The sequence below is a fragment of the Dromiciops gliroides genome, chromosome 4 (genome assembly GCF_019393635.1).
Source record: "Dromiciops gliroides isolate mDroGli1 chromosome 4, mDroGli1.pri, whole genome shotgun sequence".
In the NCBI taxonomy this organism is placed as follows: domain Eukaryota; kingdom Metazoa; phylum Chordata; class Mammalia; order Microbiotheria; family Microbiotheriidae; genus Dromiciops; species Dromiciops gliroides.
Window position 1 is genome coordinate 262,410,257 of NC_057864.1, and position 17,054 is coordinate 262,427,310.

At 38.9% G+C, this 17,054-nt stretch overlaps 2 protein-coding genes across 2 annotated transcripts in view; one reads left to right on the forward strand and one right to left on the reverse strand.

The window, feature by feature from the left end:
• LOC122753514 (maestro heat-like repeat-containing protein family member 1) overlaps positions 1 to 13,657 on the reverse strand; it is a 131,162-nt gene extending 117,505 nt beyond the window's left edge. Inside the window, exons 1-4 of the mRNA XM_044000904.1 lie at positions 13,562 to 13,657; positions 11,596 to 11,665; positions 11,037 to 11,156; positions 7,917 to 7,993 (exon numbers count right to left, since the gene is read on the reverse strand). Of these exons, the coding sequence (XP_043856839.1) occupies positions 7,917 to 7,993; positions 11,037 to 11,156; positions 11,596 to 11,665; positions 13,562 to 13,621 (327 nt within the window). The 5' untranslated portion in view covers positions 13,622 to 13,657. The remainder of the gene's footprint in view (positions 1 to 7,916; positions 7,994 to 11,036; positions 11,157 to 11,595; positions 11,666 to 13,561) is intronic.
• Positions 6,081 to 6,640, forward strand: LOC122753518 (ubiquitin-60S ribosomal protein L40-like). The gene has a single exon (XM_044000909.1). It carries the CDS (start codon positions 6,102 to 6,104, stop codon positions 6,486 to 6,488), a length of 387 nt encoding a protein of 128 aa, XP_043856844.1. The 5' UTR covers positions 6,081 to 6,101; the 3' UTR covers positions 6,489 to 6,640.
• Positions 13,658 to 17,054: the final 3,397 nt, after the last annotated feature.

Below are 17,054 nucleotides of genomic sequence, written 5' to 3' on the forward strand. Positions count from 1 at the left end.
TAACAAGAACATTCTCATTGTTTCCACTCTCAGTGATCAATTGATCCATGAACCTAAGCTGCTTAAATCAATCACTGTCTCTGAATGTTATTTGTAATCAAGTGAAAATGCAAGGGGACTAATTTTCAATTGGTTTGTGAAGATTAAAAATATGAGAGACAGTCTCTGGGTAATTTAATAATTTCATTATTAGGCTGGCAGGTTATTAATAAAAGGAGATTTATTGGCTGTCTCCCTTAGACCAAAAACCCCTTAATGGCAGTGATGTCACAGTTCATATACCCTTCCAATTGTAGGAGGTTCATCACATAGCAATCAAATCCAATTTGTTAACAATAATCAAATCTAATTGGCTGACATGATTGGAGGTGGGTTATTTTAAAATGAAATCCAGGGATACTTGACTCAGGTTACTCCAACATCAGAGAAAGTATGTAAGACCCCTCACCCAAAGTAGTTTCCATCTAGGTGTGGTTGTGCAAGTCAAATATTATCAGTAAAGTGCCTCAACTATCTAAACAAAAGCCTCTACTCAAGACTCCTTTGACCCAGATGAATCTTAGACCTTGGAGTGGGGGGAGGAAAGGACTAAGAAAAAAGGGGGGTATCATGGGTGGTAGCTAGATGGGGTAGTGGATAGAGCACTGACCCTGGAGTGAGGAGGACCTGAGTTCAAATCTGACCTCAGTCATTTGACATTTGCTAGCTGTTTGACCCTGGGCAAGTCACTTAACCCCCATTGCCCCACAAAAAAGAAGGAGAGATGACTGGGTCACCCAATATATCAATTATTAATAATTCCTTATCACAGGTTGCATATCCCACTTCTCACACTGATGATTCAGACTGAGGTCTTCAATTTGCATAAAAATGTCTGAGTGATAGCTACTGTGATGACCATCCTAATGATCACTCATTGCCTCATGGGAAAAAATGGATTCCTCTTTGAATTTAGCCTGAATCAAGTCATTTGGTTGCTTTTCAGATTTGGCTGGTCTAGTGGGAAAGGATCACATAGGATAATAGATATAGAGTTGAAAGAGATCTTAGAAGTGATTTAGTACATTCCATTTGTTTTATAGATGAAGAAACTGAGGCTCATGAAGATCAATTGACTTGCTCAAGGTCACATGTGTAGTGAGTATAACAGGGATTTTTACATAGGCAAAGTGCCACTGATGCAATTCTGCACATGGAAGATGAAGGGGAGTTTGATTCTAGGAGTGTTGTGAGGATGTATAATGGAAGTGCCTTGGAGAGACTGGAACATGTGTAGAATTCAGTCTTTGGCTCCAGTATGCTAACAACACAGAGAATGGCACCTTCTTTGATTGGACATGTAGCTGGAACTAAGAGTGTCTTCAAAAGATACCAGCCAGCCAGAGTTTTGGACATTCTCTCGTTATTTTTAGCTGCTTTTATTTTGGTGAATCTTTGCTATTGACCTGACTACGTTGGGCCCTAAAAAACATTGGTTCTTTGTCTCCTGAACGTTTGTTCTTTGGTTTTAGGTGAAAGGTTTGGACACCGTTTCCTTGTGAGTTTCAAAATGGTGAGGAGAGCAAGCTGCTTGGGAGTGTTTGGTTCTGAGAGTATGCATCCAAGCTGGGTTTTATGGCTAGCCCAGAATTGATTCCCCAAGGAGCAAAAAGTGATCTTTAAGAATGACCTTTGTGGAGGTGGGGGCAGCTAGGTGGCACAGAGGATAAAGCACTGGCCCTGGATTCAGGGGAACCTGAGTTCAAATCTGGCCTCAGACACTTGACATTTACTAGTTGTGTGACCCCGGGCAAGTCACTTAACCCTCATTGCCCCCCCCAAAAAAAGAAAGAATGACCTTTGGACCTAACTCAGTTGTCACTGAAATGGAGAACCATTTTGCAATCATGACATTTCTGGACATGAACTTGGTAGGACCAGTGTTATATAGAACTGAGCTAAGTCTGAACTTTCTCTCTCTAGATACTGACGTGGTATAGTGGAGAGTTTGTCCTGATAGTGTACATGGGGATGGGATAGCATAGCATTATACTTTTGTTTTTGCTATGTTTTCAAAGTAAATATTCCTTAGTAAAAGCTGATTGGTTTTAAATGCCTTAATATAACTGGGGGATTAGTCATTGGTAGCTAATAGTGAGGGAAACATAACCAGTGAGGGCTTGAGCTAATTAAATTAGAGAAAAAGCAGTGTACTCATAGAACCCTGAAAGGGAGATATAGCCAGCTTTGCTCTGGAAGCTTAAGGGCAGAGAGATGCTTCTTATATGAACATCAGAGTCAGGATTTACACACAAATCCTTTGTTTTCACTGAGTTCAGAGGCACTGTTCTTTCCACTGTTTATATGTCCTGTTTGGGTAAAATGGAAGTGAGAGAATCAGTCACGATGGAAGGATAATAGAAAGAAGTACAACTGATTTCTTCCCAACAACTGCACCATAAAGTTTGAGAAAAATGTACCAGATCAAGTCCTCATTGGGAACTCCCCCCCCCAAAAAAAAATTTCCAGCTCTGGTGGGTTCTATAGACATTGGGGACAGGATCTAGCCAGCAATAACTGAATAAAGAAATTTACCCATGAGGACTGAAAGAGGCTAAGACTGAGAACAGGGCAAAAAACAGGTCCCACACCCACACAGAAAGGGGTATGACCTTTTATATGTTTCATGAATATATATCAACTGGCAGATTTTTTGCTCACTAGCTAGTTCTAGGTAATAGATCATTAGTGGATTGAGAAAGGGACCTATATGTAGGAGCGGTGTTTCTGGTAAGGAGTAATTGTGAACTCTAGGTTATATACTGAGTTAGGAACAAGTTTAGAAGAAAGCAGTAGCTGGGGCAGCTAGGTGGCACAGTGGATAAAGCTTCAGCCCTGGAGTCAGGAGGACTGGAGGTCAAATCCGGCCTCAGACACTTAACACTTACTAACTGTGTGACCCTGGGCAAGTCACTTAACCCCAATTGCCTCACCAAAAGAGAGAGAGAGAGAGAGAGAGAGAGAGAGAGAGAGAGAGAGAGAGAGAGAGAGAGAGAGAGAATGATGTACAGTTGGGAGTAAGGGGACTTTAATTCTAGCCTCAAGTCCATTTTTTTTTTTGCAGGGCAGTGAGGGTTAAGTGACTTGCCCAGGGTCACACAGCTAGTAAGCGTCAAGTGTCTGAGACCAGATTTGAACTCAGACTTCAAACCCATTTGAAAGCCTGCAGTACAATAATCAGGGCAGGAAATCCATACAAAAGTCTGCATGTTGGCCACTAGCAAAGTTTTCCAGCTGACTGATAGTGGCCAGGTCCAGCAGCATTCTATTGGAACTCCAACAAAGAACAAATCTAGATAAAAAATTTACAGAGTTCAGAACCAGGAGGGTAGACAACAAATTTTACCCTGGATCAGACTACCATGGAAGCACTGGAAGTTTGCAGCTCCCTAGCCTAAACTGTTCCTGGGTTCCTAGAATATCTTCACACACACACATAAGCAGCAGACTCCAAGAGGATACATGCTTATCTCAAACATTCCCTCTTGAAGTTCACAGGGCCCAACCTTAATTTAACATCCAAAGTAAGAAAGTAGGCTAGAAGAATGAACAAACAAAAGAAGAATACCACCATAAAGAACTATTATGATGAAAGAGATGGCTCAAGATATAAACTCAGAAGGAAAGACTCCAAAATCTCTACAAGCAGACCTCAAAACCCCCCTAACAAAACAAGAAAATAATAATAAAAAACCCAAAACTTGAGCACAATTTCAATGAGAATGGATAGAAGAGATGAAGCAAGAATTTCTAAAAAGAGTTTAAAAATACTTTTTTTATTTGAAATGAGAGAGCTAGAAAGAAAAAAAGAAAGCTCTGAAAGAAATTAGAAAGGGAATTAACAACTTGGTATAAGATGTTCTTACAGGGGGCAGCTAGGTGGTGCAGTGGATAAAGCACTGGTCCTGGATTCAGGAGCACCTGAGTGCAAATCTGGCCTCAGACACTTGGCACTTACTAGCTGTGCCATCTTGGGAAAGTCACTTAAACCTAATTGCCCCACCAAAAAAAAGAAAAGAAAAGAAAAGAAAAGCAAAAGAGGTTCTTACTAAAGTAACAAATTCTTTGAAAATTAGAATGGACTAAATGACAATTAATGACTCCATAACACAACAGGAAATACTAAAATAAAGTCAGAAGTCTGAAAAATAGAATAAAATGTAAAATAAATGATATAGAAATGCATGAAGGAGAGTAAATTTAAGAGTGATTGAACTGCTCATTGAACATTGTATTTTAAGAAAACTGCCCCTGTATTTGAGAACCAGAGAGCAAAGTGAGAATAGAAGCAATGCACTGGTAACCACTCTAAAGAAACCCCCAAATAAAAGCTTACATGAATATCACTCAAATTCAGAACTATCAGGCCAAAGAAAAAATAATAAAAATATCTGGGGAAAAACAAGACACAAAATAATTCAGTACCATAGTCAAGACCATACAAGATTTAGCAGTCAGCAATACAAAGAAAGAGAGAGCTTGGAATACAATATTCCATAATACAAAATATATATAATAATTATTATTATTTACCTAGCAATACTGAGTATAATCCCATATGAGAAAAACAAACCTTTAATGAAATAGAGGGCTTCCAAGTGCTCATGATGAAAAGACCACAGTTTAGTAAAAACCTTGAAATATAAACACAAGAATCAGGAGAAGTATAAAAAAGTAAACATGAGCGAACAAGTATAAGGGGTTAAAAAAGGATCAGCTGTTAATATTCTGATATTAGACAATGATACATGTGTCGCTTCAGAACTCTATTATAATCAGGGGTTATGGAGGGAATCTAATTAGAGGAACTGGAAGTGATTTTCTTAGGTTTTGATGATCTTAAAAGGAGAAAGGAAATGGAGGTGAAAGTCAATACATTAGGGTAAAAGAGAGATGAAAGATGGAATTGAGGTGCTCCACAAGAAAGCTATATAGAAGAAAGGTTTGGGGAGTGGATGATACTAGAACCTCACTCTCATCTAAAAAGGAGGAGAATACACACAGTTGGGTAGAGAAATAACAGTGTAATAAGAGGGAAAGAGAGGGGCAGCCAGATTGCGCAGTGGATAGAGCACTGGCCCTGGAGTCAGGAGTACAAGAGTTCAAATTCGGCCTCAGACACTTAACACTTACTAGCTGTGTGACCCTAGGCAAGTCACTTAACTCCAATTGCCTCACCAAAAAAAAAAAAAAGAGGGAAAGAGGAGAAGGGGTATGGTAAAATAAGAGAAAGGGTAGGTTAAGGAAGGGATCAGTCTTAAATAAAGTCTAAGGAAAATGGTTAGCAAAGAAGAGTTTAAAAGCAAAGAAAGAAAGGAGAAGAATCTATTTTGGGGTTCTAGGTGAAAAAAAAAGTAAAGCGAAGAAAGGTAGGGGAATACTAAGCACAGGTGCTTAGCACTCTCTCCCCACCCTCTTCTCCTTTACAAAGAGAGTGGGAAACAAAGAAAAGGAAATGCATAAGAGAATAGGGAGGCAGGAAATACACAATTACAATTATCAATCATAACTGTAAATGTGAATGTGATGTATTCACCTGTAAAACATAAAAAGATAGAAGAATGGATTACAAATCAGAATTCAACAATATTTTATCTATGAGAAACACAGTAGAAATATAGTTAACACAAAAGAGTTAAAATAAAAGATTCAAGCAAAATCTATTATGCTTCAGCTGAGGTAAAGATTTAAGCATTCTGACCCATCGGATCATAATTCCAGAGGTCTGACAATGAAGCATGCTACCTGTCTTCTGAAAGAGAGATGATAGATTCAGGGCACACAATGAGACAAAGATTTTGGATGCGGCTCGTGTGAGAATATGTTTTGTTTGATTATACATATGTGATACAATAGTTATAATAAAAAATTAATGCTTGCCAATTGATAAAAATAAAATAAAATAAAAGTTACTGTTATCCCTTCCACATTGTGGATGTTAGGGGCACAGTACCTCCATAATTCAGAAAACCTCTGTAAAATTTTTTGGCTATTCCTTCATACCAGAAGTCTATTCTCTTTCTCTTCAGCGAGGCGGCCGAGCGGCGGGCGCAGCGTTGCAGATGCAGATCTTCGTGAAGACCCTGACGGGCAAGACCATCATTCTTGAGGTTGAACCCAGTGATACTATCGAGAATGTCAAAGCCAAAATTCAGGACAAGGAAGGTATCCCACCAGATCAACAACGTCTGATTTTTGCTGGAAAACAGCTAGAAGATGGCCGGACTCTCTCTGACTACAACATCCAGAAAGAGTCCACTCTGCACTTGGTGCTGCGTCTGCGGGGGGGTATCATCGAGCCTTCCCTTCGCCAGCTGGCTCAGAAGTACAACTGTGACAAGATGATCTGCCGCAAGTGTTATGCCCGCCTGCACCCCCGCGTTGTAAACTGCCGTAAGAAGAAGTGCGGCCACACCAACAATCTGCGCCCCAAGAAGAAGGTCAAATAAAGACCAGCCTCAGGACCCAATTCTGGTTTGGCTCCCCTGACTGAAGTGCTCTTTAGTAGTATACTGTAACAAGGCCTTGTTCCTGGGTTTAATGGGGCTGTGATATCAATAAAATCCCCTTTTAGTTGAGAAGCAGGAAAAAAAAGAGAAAAGTCTATTTTTCTTTTTTTTAGATGTAGTATTTACAGTGCTTTATTGTAAAATTTGGGCTGATATTATACAATACCAGAACATATATTTTATGCATTTCAGAGTTCCTATACCTTTTATGTGTTGTCTGCTGGCCTTCATGTGTCATCAGTGGCTTCTTCAAAACTTCCCCCTAAATTTTCATTTCATTTCTTATGCTCACTCATGATATATTGAAATCACAATGGAGAAAGTCACAATGTGGAAAAGGATAACTGTACGTTTAAAAATGAAGGTTCTGGCATGCTTCAGGTTGTTCCTTATGCTAAGAGAAAGAGTCTTATTGGTAACTCTTATTCTCATTAGATGTTTGATGAAGTTGAAATAGTGCCCCTAAATGACCAGCTTCTTCATTTTCAACCAATTACATTGTCATATCTTTCCTCTAATCAAAAAAGCATAGAAAGGAACTAGTTTGAATGACTTCAGTATATGAATTTGTGATCTCATAAATGAGAGGAGATCAAATATAGCAACTATCATCTACAAAAAGTTGGAGATTACATTTACTCCAAAGATGTAGATTACTACCCATTCATGCTTACCATCATATGGGTCCCATGCTCTCTAGTAAATACATCAGAGGGGATTCATTCAAAGTTCTGGGAACCCATCTCTTGTCCTTTTGACATTTTATGGACATTACTGGGGTATCCAGGTTGCATATCAATTATCTGTAACTCTTATTTTGTGATCAGCTCATTTTTTTCAAGTCATATATTTTTGTGATCATATTCTTGAAACCACTTGGCTAACAGTATTTAAAAATTCAAAAGCTTCTAAACTGTAAATATTCCATTTCACTGCACTTAATTATAATTACATTTGGAAATAATCCATACCAAAACCACCTTGTAAGCTAATGCTCTTTGCCCAAAGGACATTTCTTGGCAAATGCTGGCCTATATATTGGGACTGCTTTAGTCTTACATCTGTTATTTATGAGAGTCCAGCTCTCTGATGATGCTATTCATTGGCTTTAAACTCTCTTGATCCATTGGTCACTTAAGGACCAAAATCCTTTTTTTTCTACTGTACTTATAATGTTCAACAAGGAGAAGTACTGATTGAGTCCAGACTATTAAGGTAAACTCAGAATACATCACACAAAGATGAAAGTATGCCTGAGGTTAAGTCAATGGTACTAGTTCTTATATTTGTACCTGGTCCATCCCTTCTAAGTTCTAGCCCTGCAGAGGCTCAGGAGAAATAGTTTTCATTTTCTTTTATTTTACTTACCTTGTAGCTAGGGTTAGGAAGCCATGGCCATAAAGCATGCTGCAAGTCTATCATCACACTGGGAATCATTGAAGGAACTAGAAAAAAGCAACAGAGATAAACACACCATTGGAATAGAATGTTAGTGAGAAAGCAACCCAAGTCCATTGCTATCCCTAAGTTCTTCCCCTTATTTCTTCCCTCTATTGCTTAACTTCTTCCTGGACAAAATATCAGAGTACTACATTTTTTTTGGGGGGGGGGGGAAGGCAATTGGGGTTAAGTGCCTTGTCCAGAGTCACTCAGCTAGTAAGTGTTAAGTGTATGAGGTTGGATTTGAACTCAGGTCTTCCTGAATCCAGGGCTGGTGCTCTATCCACTGCACCACCTAGCTGACCCCAGAGTACTACATTTTAAAAAGCTCCCTAGAGGACCAGATCCAGGTAAATGGAAGAAATAATCAGGAGGGGGAAGATTAGAACAAAAACCAGGGCACTTAGATTCCCCTTAATTTACACAGATTCATGAGTGGATTGTCAATATGACAGAGGCAGAAACAAATATTGTTAAGAGTTTATGAGAGAGGCAACATGGTGGAAATCACCTGACTTGAAGTCATGAAGACCTGAGTTCCAGACCAACCTCTGATGTATCAGAGCCCAAGGAAATCACTTGATCTCTCAGAGTTCTAGGCAATTCTCTAAAACTACAAATTGCAAAGACCCAACTGATCTACATTGAGAGAAAGTATTTCCTCACCCAAGACTTTCCTATATCAATGAAGTGCCAAGTCTAGTCCTTCTCCCTCTATCTCCAAAGCCTGTCCTTAAAAAATGCTTGTTGACTGCTTACTTGTTATCTATGTATACTTTGGGCTAGCTAGGTAGTAATGTAGATAGAGTGCTGGGCCTGGAGTCAGGAAGATTCCAGTTCAAATCTGGCTTCAGATACTTCCTATCTGTGTGACCCTGGGCAAGTCACTTAACCTTAGTTGCCTTGATTTCCTCATCTGTAAAATGAGCTGGAGAAATAAATGGCAAACCTTTTCAGTATCTTTGCCAAGAAAACCCCAAATGGGGTCACAAAGAGTTATATATGATTGAAACATTTGAATAATAACAACAGAATTATTATTCTTATTACTCAACCTTTGTTTACTTCACAATTAGTGTCTGAGGCCAGATTTGAGCTCACAAAGATAAGGCTTCCTGACTTCAGGCATGGAGCTCTATCCACTGTACCTGATGATGATGATGGTGATGATAAAAATAAAAATAGCTAACATTTATATAGCACATGTTAAGCATTATGCTAAGTACTTTTTATTTATTTATTTTTTAAATTTTAGTGAGGCAATTGGGGTTAAGTGACTTGCCCAAGGTCACACAGCTAGTAAGTGTTAAGTGTCTGAGGCCAGATTTGAACTCAGGTACTCCTGACTCCAGGGCCAGTGCTCTATCCACTGTGCCACCTAGCTGCCCCTAAAATTTATTTATTTATTTATTTTTTAATTTTAGTGAAGTACTTTTTATTATGATCTCATTTGAACTTCACAACCACCCTGGGAAGTAGGTGATATTATTACCCCCAATTTTACACCTGAGGAAACTGAGGCAAAAAGAGGTTAAATAACCGAGGCAGGATTTGAACTCAGGTCTTCCTGACTCCAGACCCAGCATTCTGTCCACTGCACTATAGCTGCCTCTAAGTGGCCAGTATAACCTTTACTTAGAACCATTCATTTAATACAGTTCACAGAAGATAAGACAATCATATTTTTCAATCTAGGCCAACCTGAATTCTTCCCCAGGCTGTATTCTTGACTCTACAGACTTTCTCTAGTGTGACTCAGAAGTGTCTTCACCCTGCAAGTTCACTTCGCCCCTGGACTTCTCCCAGTGAAGTAGAGTAGCATCATACCCTGTGGCCTCTTCTTCTGATTGGTTAGTTCCTCCCAGAATCTCCATATTAAGGTGGCCTTCCATGTCTTCATTTCCCTCTAGTTTATATATTCCTGCCTCTCTGTACTTTCTCCACCATGCTCCAATATGGGTACTCTTCTCCTCCCCACCACGTCCACTTTTGTACTTTGTTTTATGTGTTACCTTCCTGCAATAGAACATAAGCTCTCTCTGGGAACGTATTTCTTTATGCTTGCATTTTTATTCCCGGTGCTTAGCACAGTGCCTGGCACCTAGGAAGTACTTAATAAATATTTGTTTACTTGCCCTTCCAATTTTATGGATGAGGAAACTGAGGCCTGGAGATTGTAAGTGACTTGCCCAAGGTCACAAAGTCAGTAAGTGACAAAGCTGAGATTTGAACCCATGTCTTCTGTTTTTTTTTTGTTTGTTTGTTTGTTTGTTTTTTTAGTGAGGCAATTGGGGTTAAGTGACTTGCCCAGGGTCACACAGCTGGTAAGTGTTAAGTGTCTGAGGCCAGATTTGAACTCAGGTACTTCTGACTCCAGGGCTGGTGCTCTATCCACTGCGCCACCTAGCTGCCCCTGAACCCATGTCTTCTGACTCCAAATCTAGTGCTTTTCCAATCTACCACACTTCAATTTGATGTATATTTACTAAGAATTCATGTACCACATTAGAGCTAGATGCTGGTAGGTGAGACATAGATAAATATGACATGGTCCCTGATATCAAAAAGTTGCAACTCACTAGCCAGGAGGGAGAAAGGATAAAGGAGGCAGGAACAAGACATCTTACTGGCTTACAAAGTCCCTTTCTCACAATAGTCCTAGAAGATTGTACAGCAAATCAGCTAGGTGGTGCTGCAGCATATGGAGTGCCAAGCCTGGTCAGGAAGACTCATCTTCTTGAGTTTACATCTTGCCTCAGACACTTATTAGCTGGATGACCCTGGGCAAGTCACTTCACCCTGTTTGTCTCAGTTTCCTCATCTGTAAAATTATTTGGAGAAGAAAAAGGCAAACCATTCCAGGATCTTTGCCAAGAAAACCCCAAATGGGCTCACAAATAGACACATCTGAAACAACTCAATAACAACTTTTTATAAGGATAATTTAATGATGATGAGTAAACTCACAAAAGTGGCTTGGTTACATAGTGTTCTGTCAAATTAAGTGATTTTAAAAGTCTACAATTGTCTCTCACTGTAGTCACTTACGGTCAGACTTCACTAGGTCTTCCAGGACTCCAATAAGCCAACAGAAGACGACTTCATTTTCCTCATTCTCCTCTATTTTTAGAAATAAGAAGGCAAGTAACTTCTCCAGGTGCTCAGTACCTATATAAAAAGGCATTGAGGTTCAGCATGGGATCTTCTCAGTCAGAGTTTAGGCATTACAGAAGGGGGATAGATCAGTGAGGGAGGAAAGAGGAATGTTTTCGGTGCATGGCACATTGTTGTTGTTGTTCAGTTGTTTCACTTGTGTCTGACTCTTCATGATCCCATTTGTTTTTGTTTGTTTGTTTTTTAAAAGATACTAGAGTGGCTTGCCATTTTCTTCTCCAGCTCATTTTACAGATGAAGAAACTGGTAAAAAAAATAAGGTTAAGTGACTTATCCAGGGTTATATAGCTAGGAAGTGTTTGAGACCAAATTTGAATTCAGGTCCTCCTGACTCCAGGCCCTGTACTCTATATACTGTACCACCTATCTACCCCCTGCATGGCCCATAGTAGATACTTAATAAATGTCTATTGATTGATTGATTGTTACTTACCCAAATCTAAAAGTCTGACAAGGACCTTCTGTACTTGTTCACTTGGAATTCCAGCTGAAGAAAGACTTATCTGTGGAAATAAAGCACTCCATTGATGACAGAAGGTAAGATCAGGGAAGGGAAAGCATTGAGAGATGCACAGGAGAAATGGAGAAAACAATGAGTGGGAAGAGGTGACCAAGGTCTATTGGGAGCAGACTACATTTTAGACAAAAGAGAGAATAGCAAGTCTAGGCTGGGATGTAAGTCATGTGAGATGTCTTAATATAGGAAAGAGCTACAAGATTTCAGAAGAAGAATGAAAAAGTGAGCTTGGAGGAATCATTGTATCCCAAAACATTATAGAATTTTTAATAAGTCAATTAAAATAGAAAAATAATAAATATTTGTTGAATAAATGATCTACAGAACCAAAAATTGACTTAGTTCAATACCCTCATTTTATAAAGAGAAGAAAGCTGGGGTCCTTGGAGCTTATATATCTCTATCTCATCTCTCTTTGTATCTATGTATCTGTGTATCTATGTATGCATGTGTCTATCTATCTATCTATCTATCTATCTATCTATCTATCTATCTATCTATCTATCTATCTATCTATCATCTATCTACCTATCTATCTTGCGAGTTCATTGATAATGCAAGTTCCCAGGGAGGAATTTCTTCTGCCAAAGCAAATCAGTACCTTTGCTGCAACTTAGAGTCTTAGAGAATGGCCTGGGGCACTGTGACAGTAAGTGACCTACTTAGCCTGTGTTTGTTAGAGGTGGGATTTGAACTCATGTCTTCCTGACATTGAGATCAATTTTCTTTCTCTCCTGTCTTTATCTCAGTCTGTCTGTTTCTGTCTCTGTTTCTGTCTCTTTCACTGTCTCTCTTTTCCTCTGTCTCATAAACACACATATGTATATATATATATATGTACAAAGTATAAATTATACCTATGCACACATTTATGTATGCGTATATGTACCACTTATGTAGGTATTACATATCATATGTATTGTAAGTACATGTGTAGACATATACACATAGATATTTGTGTATATATGTGAGTATTTTAATAATAACATGAAATGTTATTTCATTTTTGTAGGGAACTCTTAGTGTAAAATCTTCCTCTACCAACACAGGGGCATCAACTTCTTTATAGCTTAGAGAATTAGAGAATTGTATAGAGCAGCATGTCAAACTCAAATAGAAATGGGGCCACTAAACCACAAATAAAGATCCCTGTACAGCTTGTATTGATTTAGAAAAACACATATTAACATTGTCTATGTTCTGTTATATTTTTATTTATTTTGTGAAATAGTTCTCAATTACATTTTAGTCTTGTTCAGGAAATACTTGGGAGTAATGCAGAGATGTAGGCAGTATATTTGATAACTGACTAACCTCCTAGAGGGTTCATTAACTCTCTATTTAACTCATATAAAGGTTTGAATAAATCCCTTGGGGTCACATAGTTGGCATATGTCAGAAGCCAAACTTGACCCCAGGTCTTCCTCACTCTGAGGCCAGTTCTACAAACTGTGTCACATATATATGACTGTCTATATGGGTATGTAAAAGAGGTATGAGACATAGAATAAGACATGCAATATTTTAAATTTTAGAATTGTATTCTTAAGGAACATGTGAATTGCTCAAGAGAAAATGGGCTTAAAATTGTGGCTGAAAGTACTCAAATGATACATAAGGAAGGACTTTTTAAGGCAAGTTGTTAAACATCAGAATAAAGCTAAGAGATGTTGAATTATCTGTTTCATTGAAAATAAGACCAGAATAAATATTTAAAGAATGAGAAGGTAATTTTTCCTGGAACTAGGGTAATAGACAAAAAGATCTTCTACCAACTTCTTGCCTATGAACTGAGACATTATGTTATAAATTCCGTTATCCATTTCTAGGAGAAGGGGCCCCCAGGTAGAATTCACCAAGAACCTGAGCTCTCTCTCCCTACCTGTGAATACAGCTCTCGGAACATGTAGGTTGGGTCTGGAAGGTCTGTTTTTATCTCCATGAAAGGAAATACTGTTTTTTCACAAATCCAGGCCACAGTACTGTGGGTCAGAAAGAGAAAAATATAAATATGATATTGATGTTGGAGGCAAGTACCATGGCAGGAATGAGTCATAACCCCCGATGGTTGAATACTCCTTTCTTCCCCATGTTATTACACTTTGCTCTAATTCTGCTATTGTTCCATGTATTAGGGGAGGTTCTATATATGGGAAACAAGGGGATAAATGCTTGAGTTTTCACCACACCATGTGTAGCTCAAAGATTTTTCTCCCTAAACCTACTCTTCCCCCTAACATACCTATTTATGTTAATGGAACTTTTATCCTTGTCCAGGCTTGAAAACTCAAGAGTCATCTTTTGATTGTTCCTTCTCCCTTGCTTCCACCCTCAAATCACTTGGCAAGCCTGGTGGTTTCCACTTCTGCCATATTTCTCCCATCTGTCCCCTCTTCTCTACTTCTGCTGTAACGACCTTCATTAGCCTATTATATTATAGTAGTCTCCCTTCTTCCTTCTAGCTACCAGTCTATGTTCTTTACAAGTCAACTTTCACGTGGCTGCACAAGCTCTACATTTTTTTCTACTGTACTATGATGGTCATAACACTCTTTTACTCAAAATCCTTCAGTTGCTCCCTAATACCAACTAGATGAAGCTTGAACTGTGAGCCTTGGCAGTCAAGGCTGCTTCACTAGACATGAGCATAAACTTATATTCTATATTTTCTCAAATTGGACTATTCTCTATCCTGTGTTCTCATCTTTCCATTCCCCATCATTGTGTCTTTTTTGTTCACACCAACATCCATGCCAAGAATGGACTCCCCACCCATCTTTGAGTCTTTCTTTTTTTCAGGGTCCAGTTCAGGTGTCATATCTTAAGTGAAACCTTCCATAAACCGTCTTACACCTCATTTTTGTCCCATGACAGTGAATCTATGTCTTCTCAAGTTTCTTACAATATTTTGCCTGGGTTCCCTCCTTATATTGCTCTCACTGTCTTATATTGTTGTTGTTGTTGTTAGTTCTTCCTTTTTTTTTTTGGTGAGGAAATTGGGGTTAAGTGACTTGCCCAGAGTCACACAGCTAGTAAGTATTAAGTGTCTGAGGCCAGATTTGAACTCAGTTCCTCCTGAATCCGGGGCCAGTCCTCTATCCACTGTGCCACCTAGCTGCCCCATTAGTCCTTCATTTTTAAAGAGGACCAATGATATCATGGAGTGATGTCTTGACTTCTGTGTGGATTGAATTTAAGTGAGACCTATCAGATTGGCAAATATAACAAAAAAGAGAAATGTTGGAAGTTGGAGGGGATGTGGGAAAACTGGGACACTAATCCAATGTTAGTGGAGTTGTGAATGGATCCATCTATTATGGAGGGAATTTGGAACTATGCCCACAGGGCTATAAAACGGTGCATAACCTTTGATCCAGCAGTACCACTGCTAGGTTTATATACCAAAGACACCCCAAAAAGGAGAAAAAAGACCTATTTGTACAAAAATATTTATAGTACTTCTTTTTGCATTGGCTAAGAATTGGAAATCAAAGGAATGTCCATCAATTGGAGAATGGCTGAACAAACTATGGTATATGATTTTAATGGAATAATATTGTGCTATAAGAAATGACAAGTGGGATGATTTCACAAAAACCTGAAAAGACTTACATGAATTGATATATGGTGAAGTGAGCAGAACCAGGAAAACATTGTGCACAGTGACAGCAATATTGTTTGATGAAGAACTGTGAATGACAACTATTCTCAGCAGTACAATGATCCAAGACAATCCCAAAGGACTAATGATGAAGCATGCTATCCACCTCTAAGAAAGAAGTGATATTGATTGAACACAGACTGAAACATACTATTTTTCACTTTCGTTTTTTTCTTTTGAGTTTTCTTATACAAAATGACTAATATGGTCACGTTTTACATGTTTTCACAAGTATGGCCTGTATCTGTTTGCTGTCTCAGGGACGGGAAAGGGGAAGGAGGAAAGGAAGAATAGAATTTGGAACTCAAAACTTTAAATAAAAATGTTTATTAATTTTTTAAAAAAGAATTTAAGTGAGGCACTGTTGTACTCACTCTTTCTTTTTGAGTCATCAAAGTCCAGTGGCAAGACAAAAGTCAGGACTGCTGGTGATGACTTTCTACTATTTTTTTGTCTGATCAACCTCTCAGTGCTCCACAGAACCTGCTTCAGCCACCTTCATGAATGTTGGAACAAATTATTCTCATCTGCCCATTCTGCTGTGGGAAATCTTCACCTGCTTGGGATAGACATCGTTCTAATTCACTATTGTGTTTAAGGTCTGTTGGTTCCCCTCAACCTGGTTTAGCCTGTCTGCCAAGATGGGTTTACCTGGGATGTGGCTACTGTGCATGCTACAGCTTTGTGGAAGCACAGGTTAGAGATGGGTGGATCATGTGGATACCAAAGATGGATGAGCAGCCCTCAAAAAGGCTTAGTGAACCCTCACACCAGAGGTGCTAGTCATCTGTGAATGCCCCATCTTTTAGTGTTGAGGCAAAGAGAAGGGTCCTGTATCTTCCATCTTACTTAACATGAGCGACTTTGCTTTTTGTGTCTTCTCCCTTTGTGCTTGGATTTTCCCTCTAACCTAGGTCTTGTGCAAGGTCCACTCACAGAGATGCTCTGTCTAAAGCTCCTTAAGCTTTGTACTGATTAGCAAGTCCCTCTACTCCCTCCATAAGCACAACAGATTTTCCTTCCCAAGGTCAGATGAAATAGCTTGTGATCAAAATCATTACCTCTTATTTTTTCTTAATATTCTAGATATTCTGGACAATCAGGACAGAGGACAAAAGTTACTTGGATAGCAGAATAATACTAGCATTCAGTTGAATTCATTAAGCTATGGCTTGTAATAACAATTATGATAGGAGGAATATATATCAAAGTCTCCATAATATGGGCCTGGTTGGTTCTTTTTCTCAATTGGTACTGACACCATGCTTGGGACTTAATTGGCTCAGGGGACCAAAAGGCCTTGAGGAGCACTGGCTATTCCCTAGACACTTGATTGGCAGACTACTATGGACAACACAGAAACACAGGAGCTACAAGCAATTGAGTCAAGGCTATATTCTCATTAAATATCCTTTCTTTGACCTGAATGTCCTTTTGCCACTCTAAGTAAATCTTCTTTTATTAGCAGGATTGCAAATGTCTTTTTTTGTTCCAACCTTAAACCTGGGGTACCAACCTAGCCTGAGCCAGGCTCAGATTACCATACTAATAAAACTTTTTGATTGACTTGTGCCCAGAATTTGAGGGGTCTTGAAAAACAAACAAACCCTAAAACATGCTTGCTATTTGTGTCCATCATATAATCACAGAATTTGATTGTGATATGTGTAGGCTGTGATATATGAAGGTTATAGATCCTTGAAATATCAAAGTA

Excerpts from the sequence above, each read along its gene's own strand:
- LOC122753518 (XM_044000909.1), top strand. The coding sequence starts at position 6,102 with ATGCAGATCTTCGTGAAGACCCTGACGGGCAAGACCATCATTCTTGAG.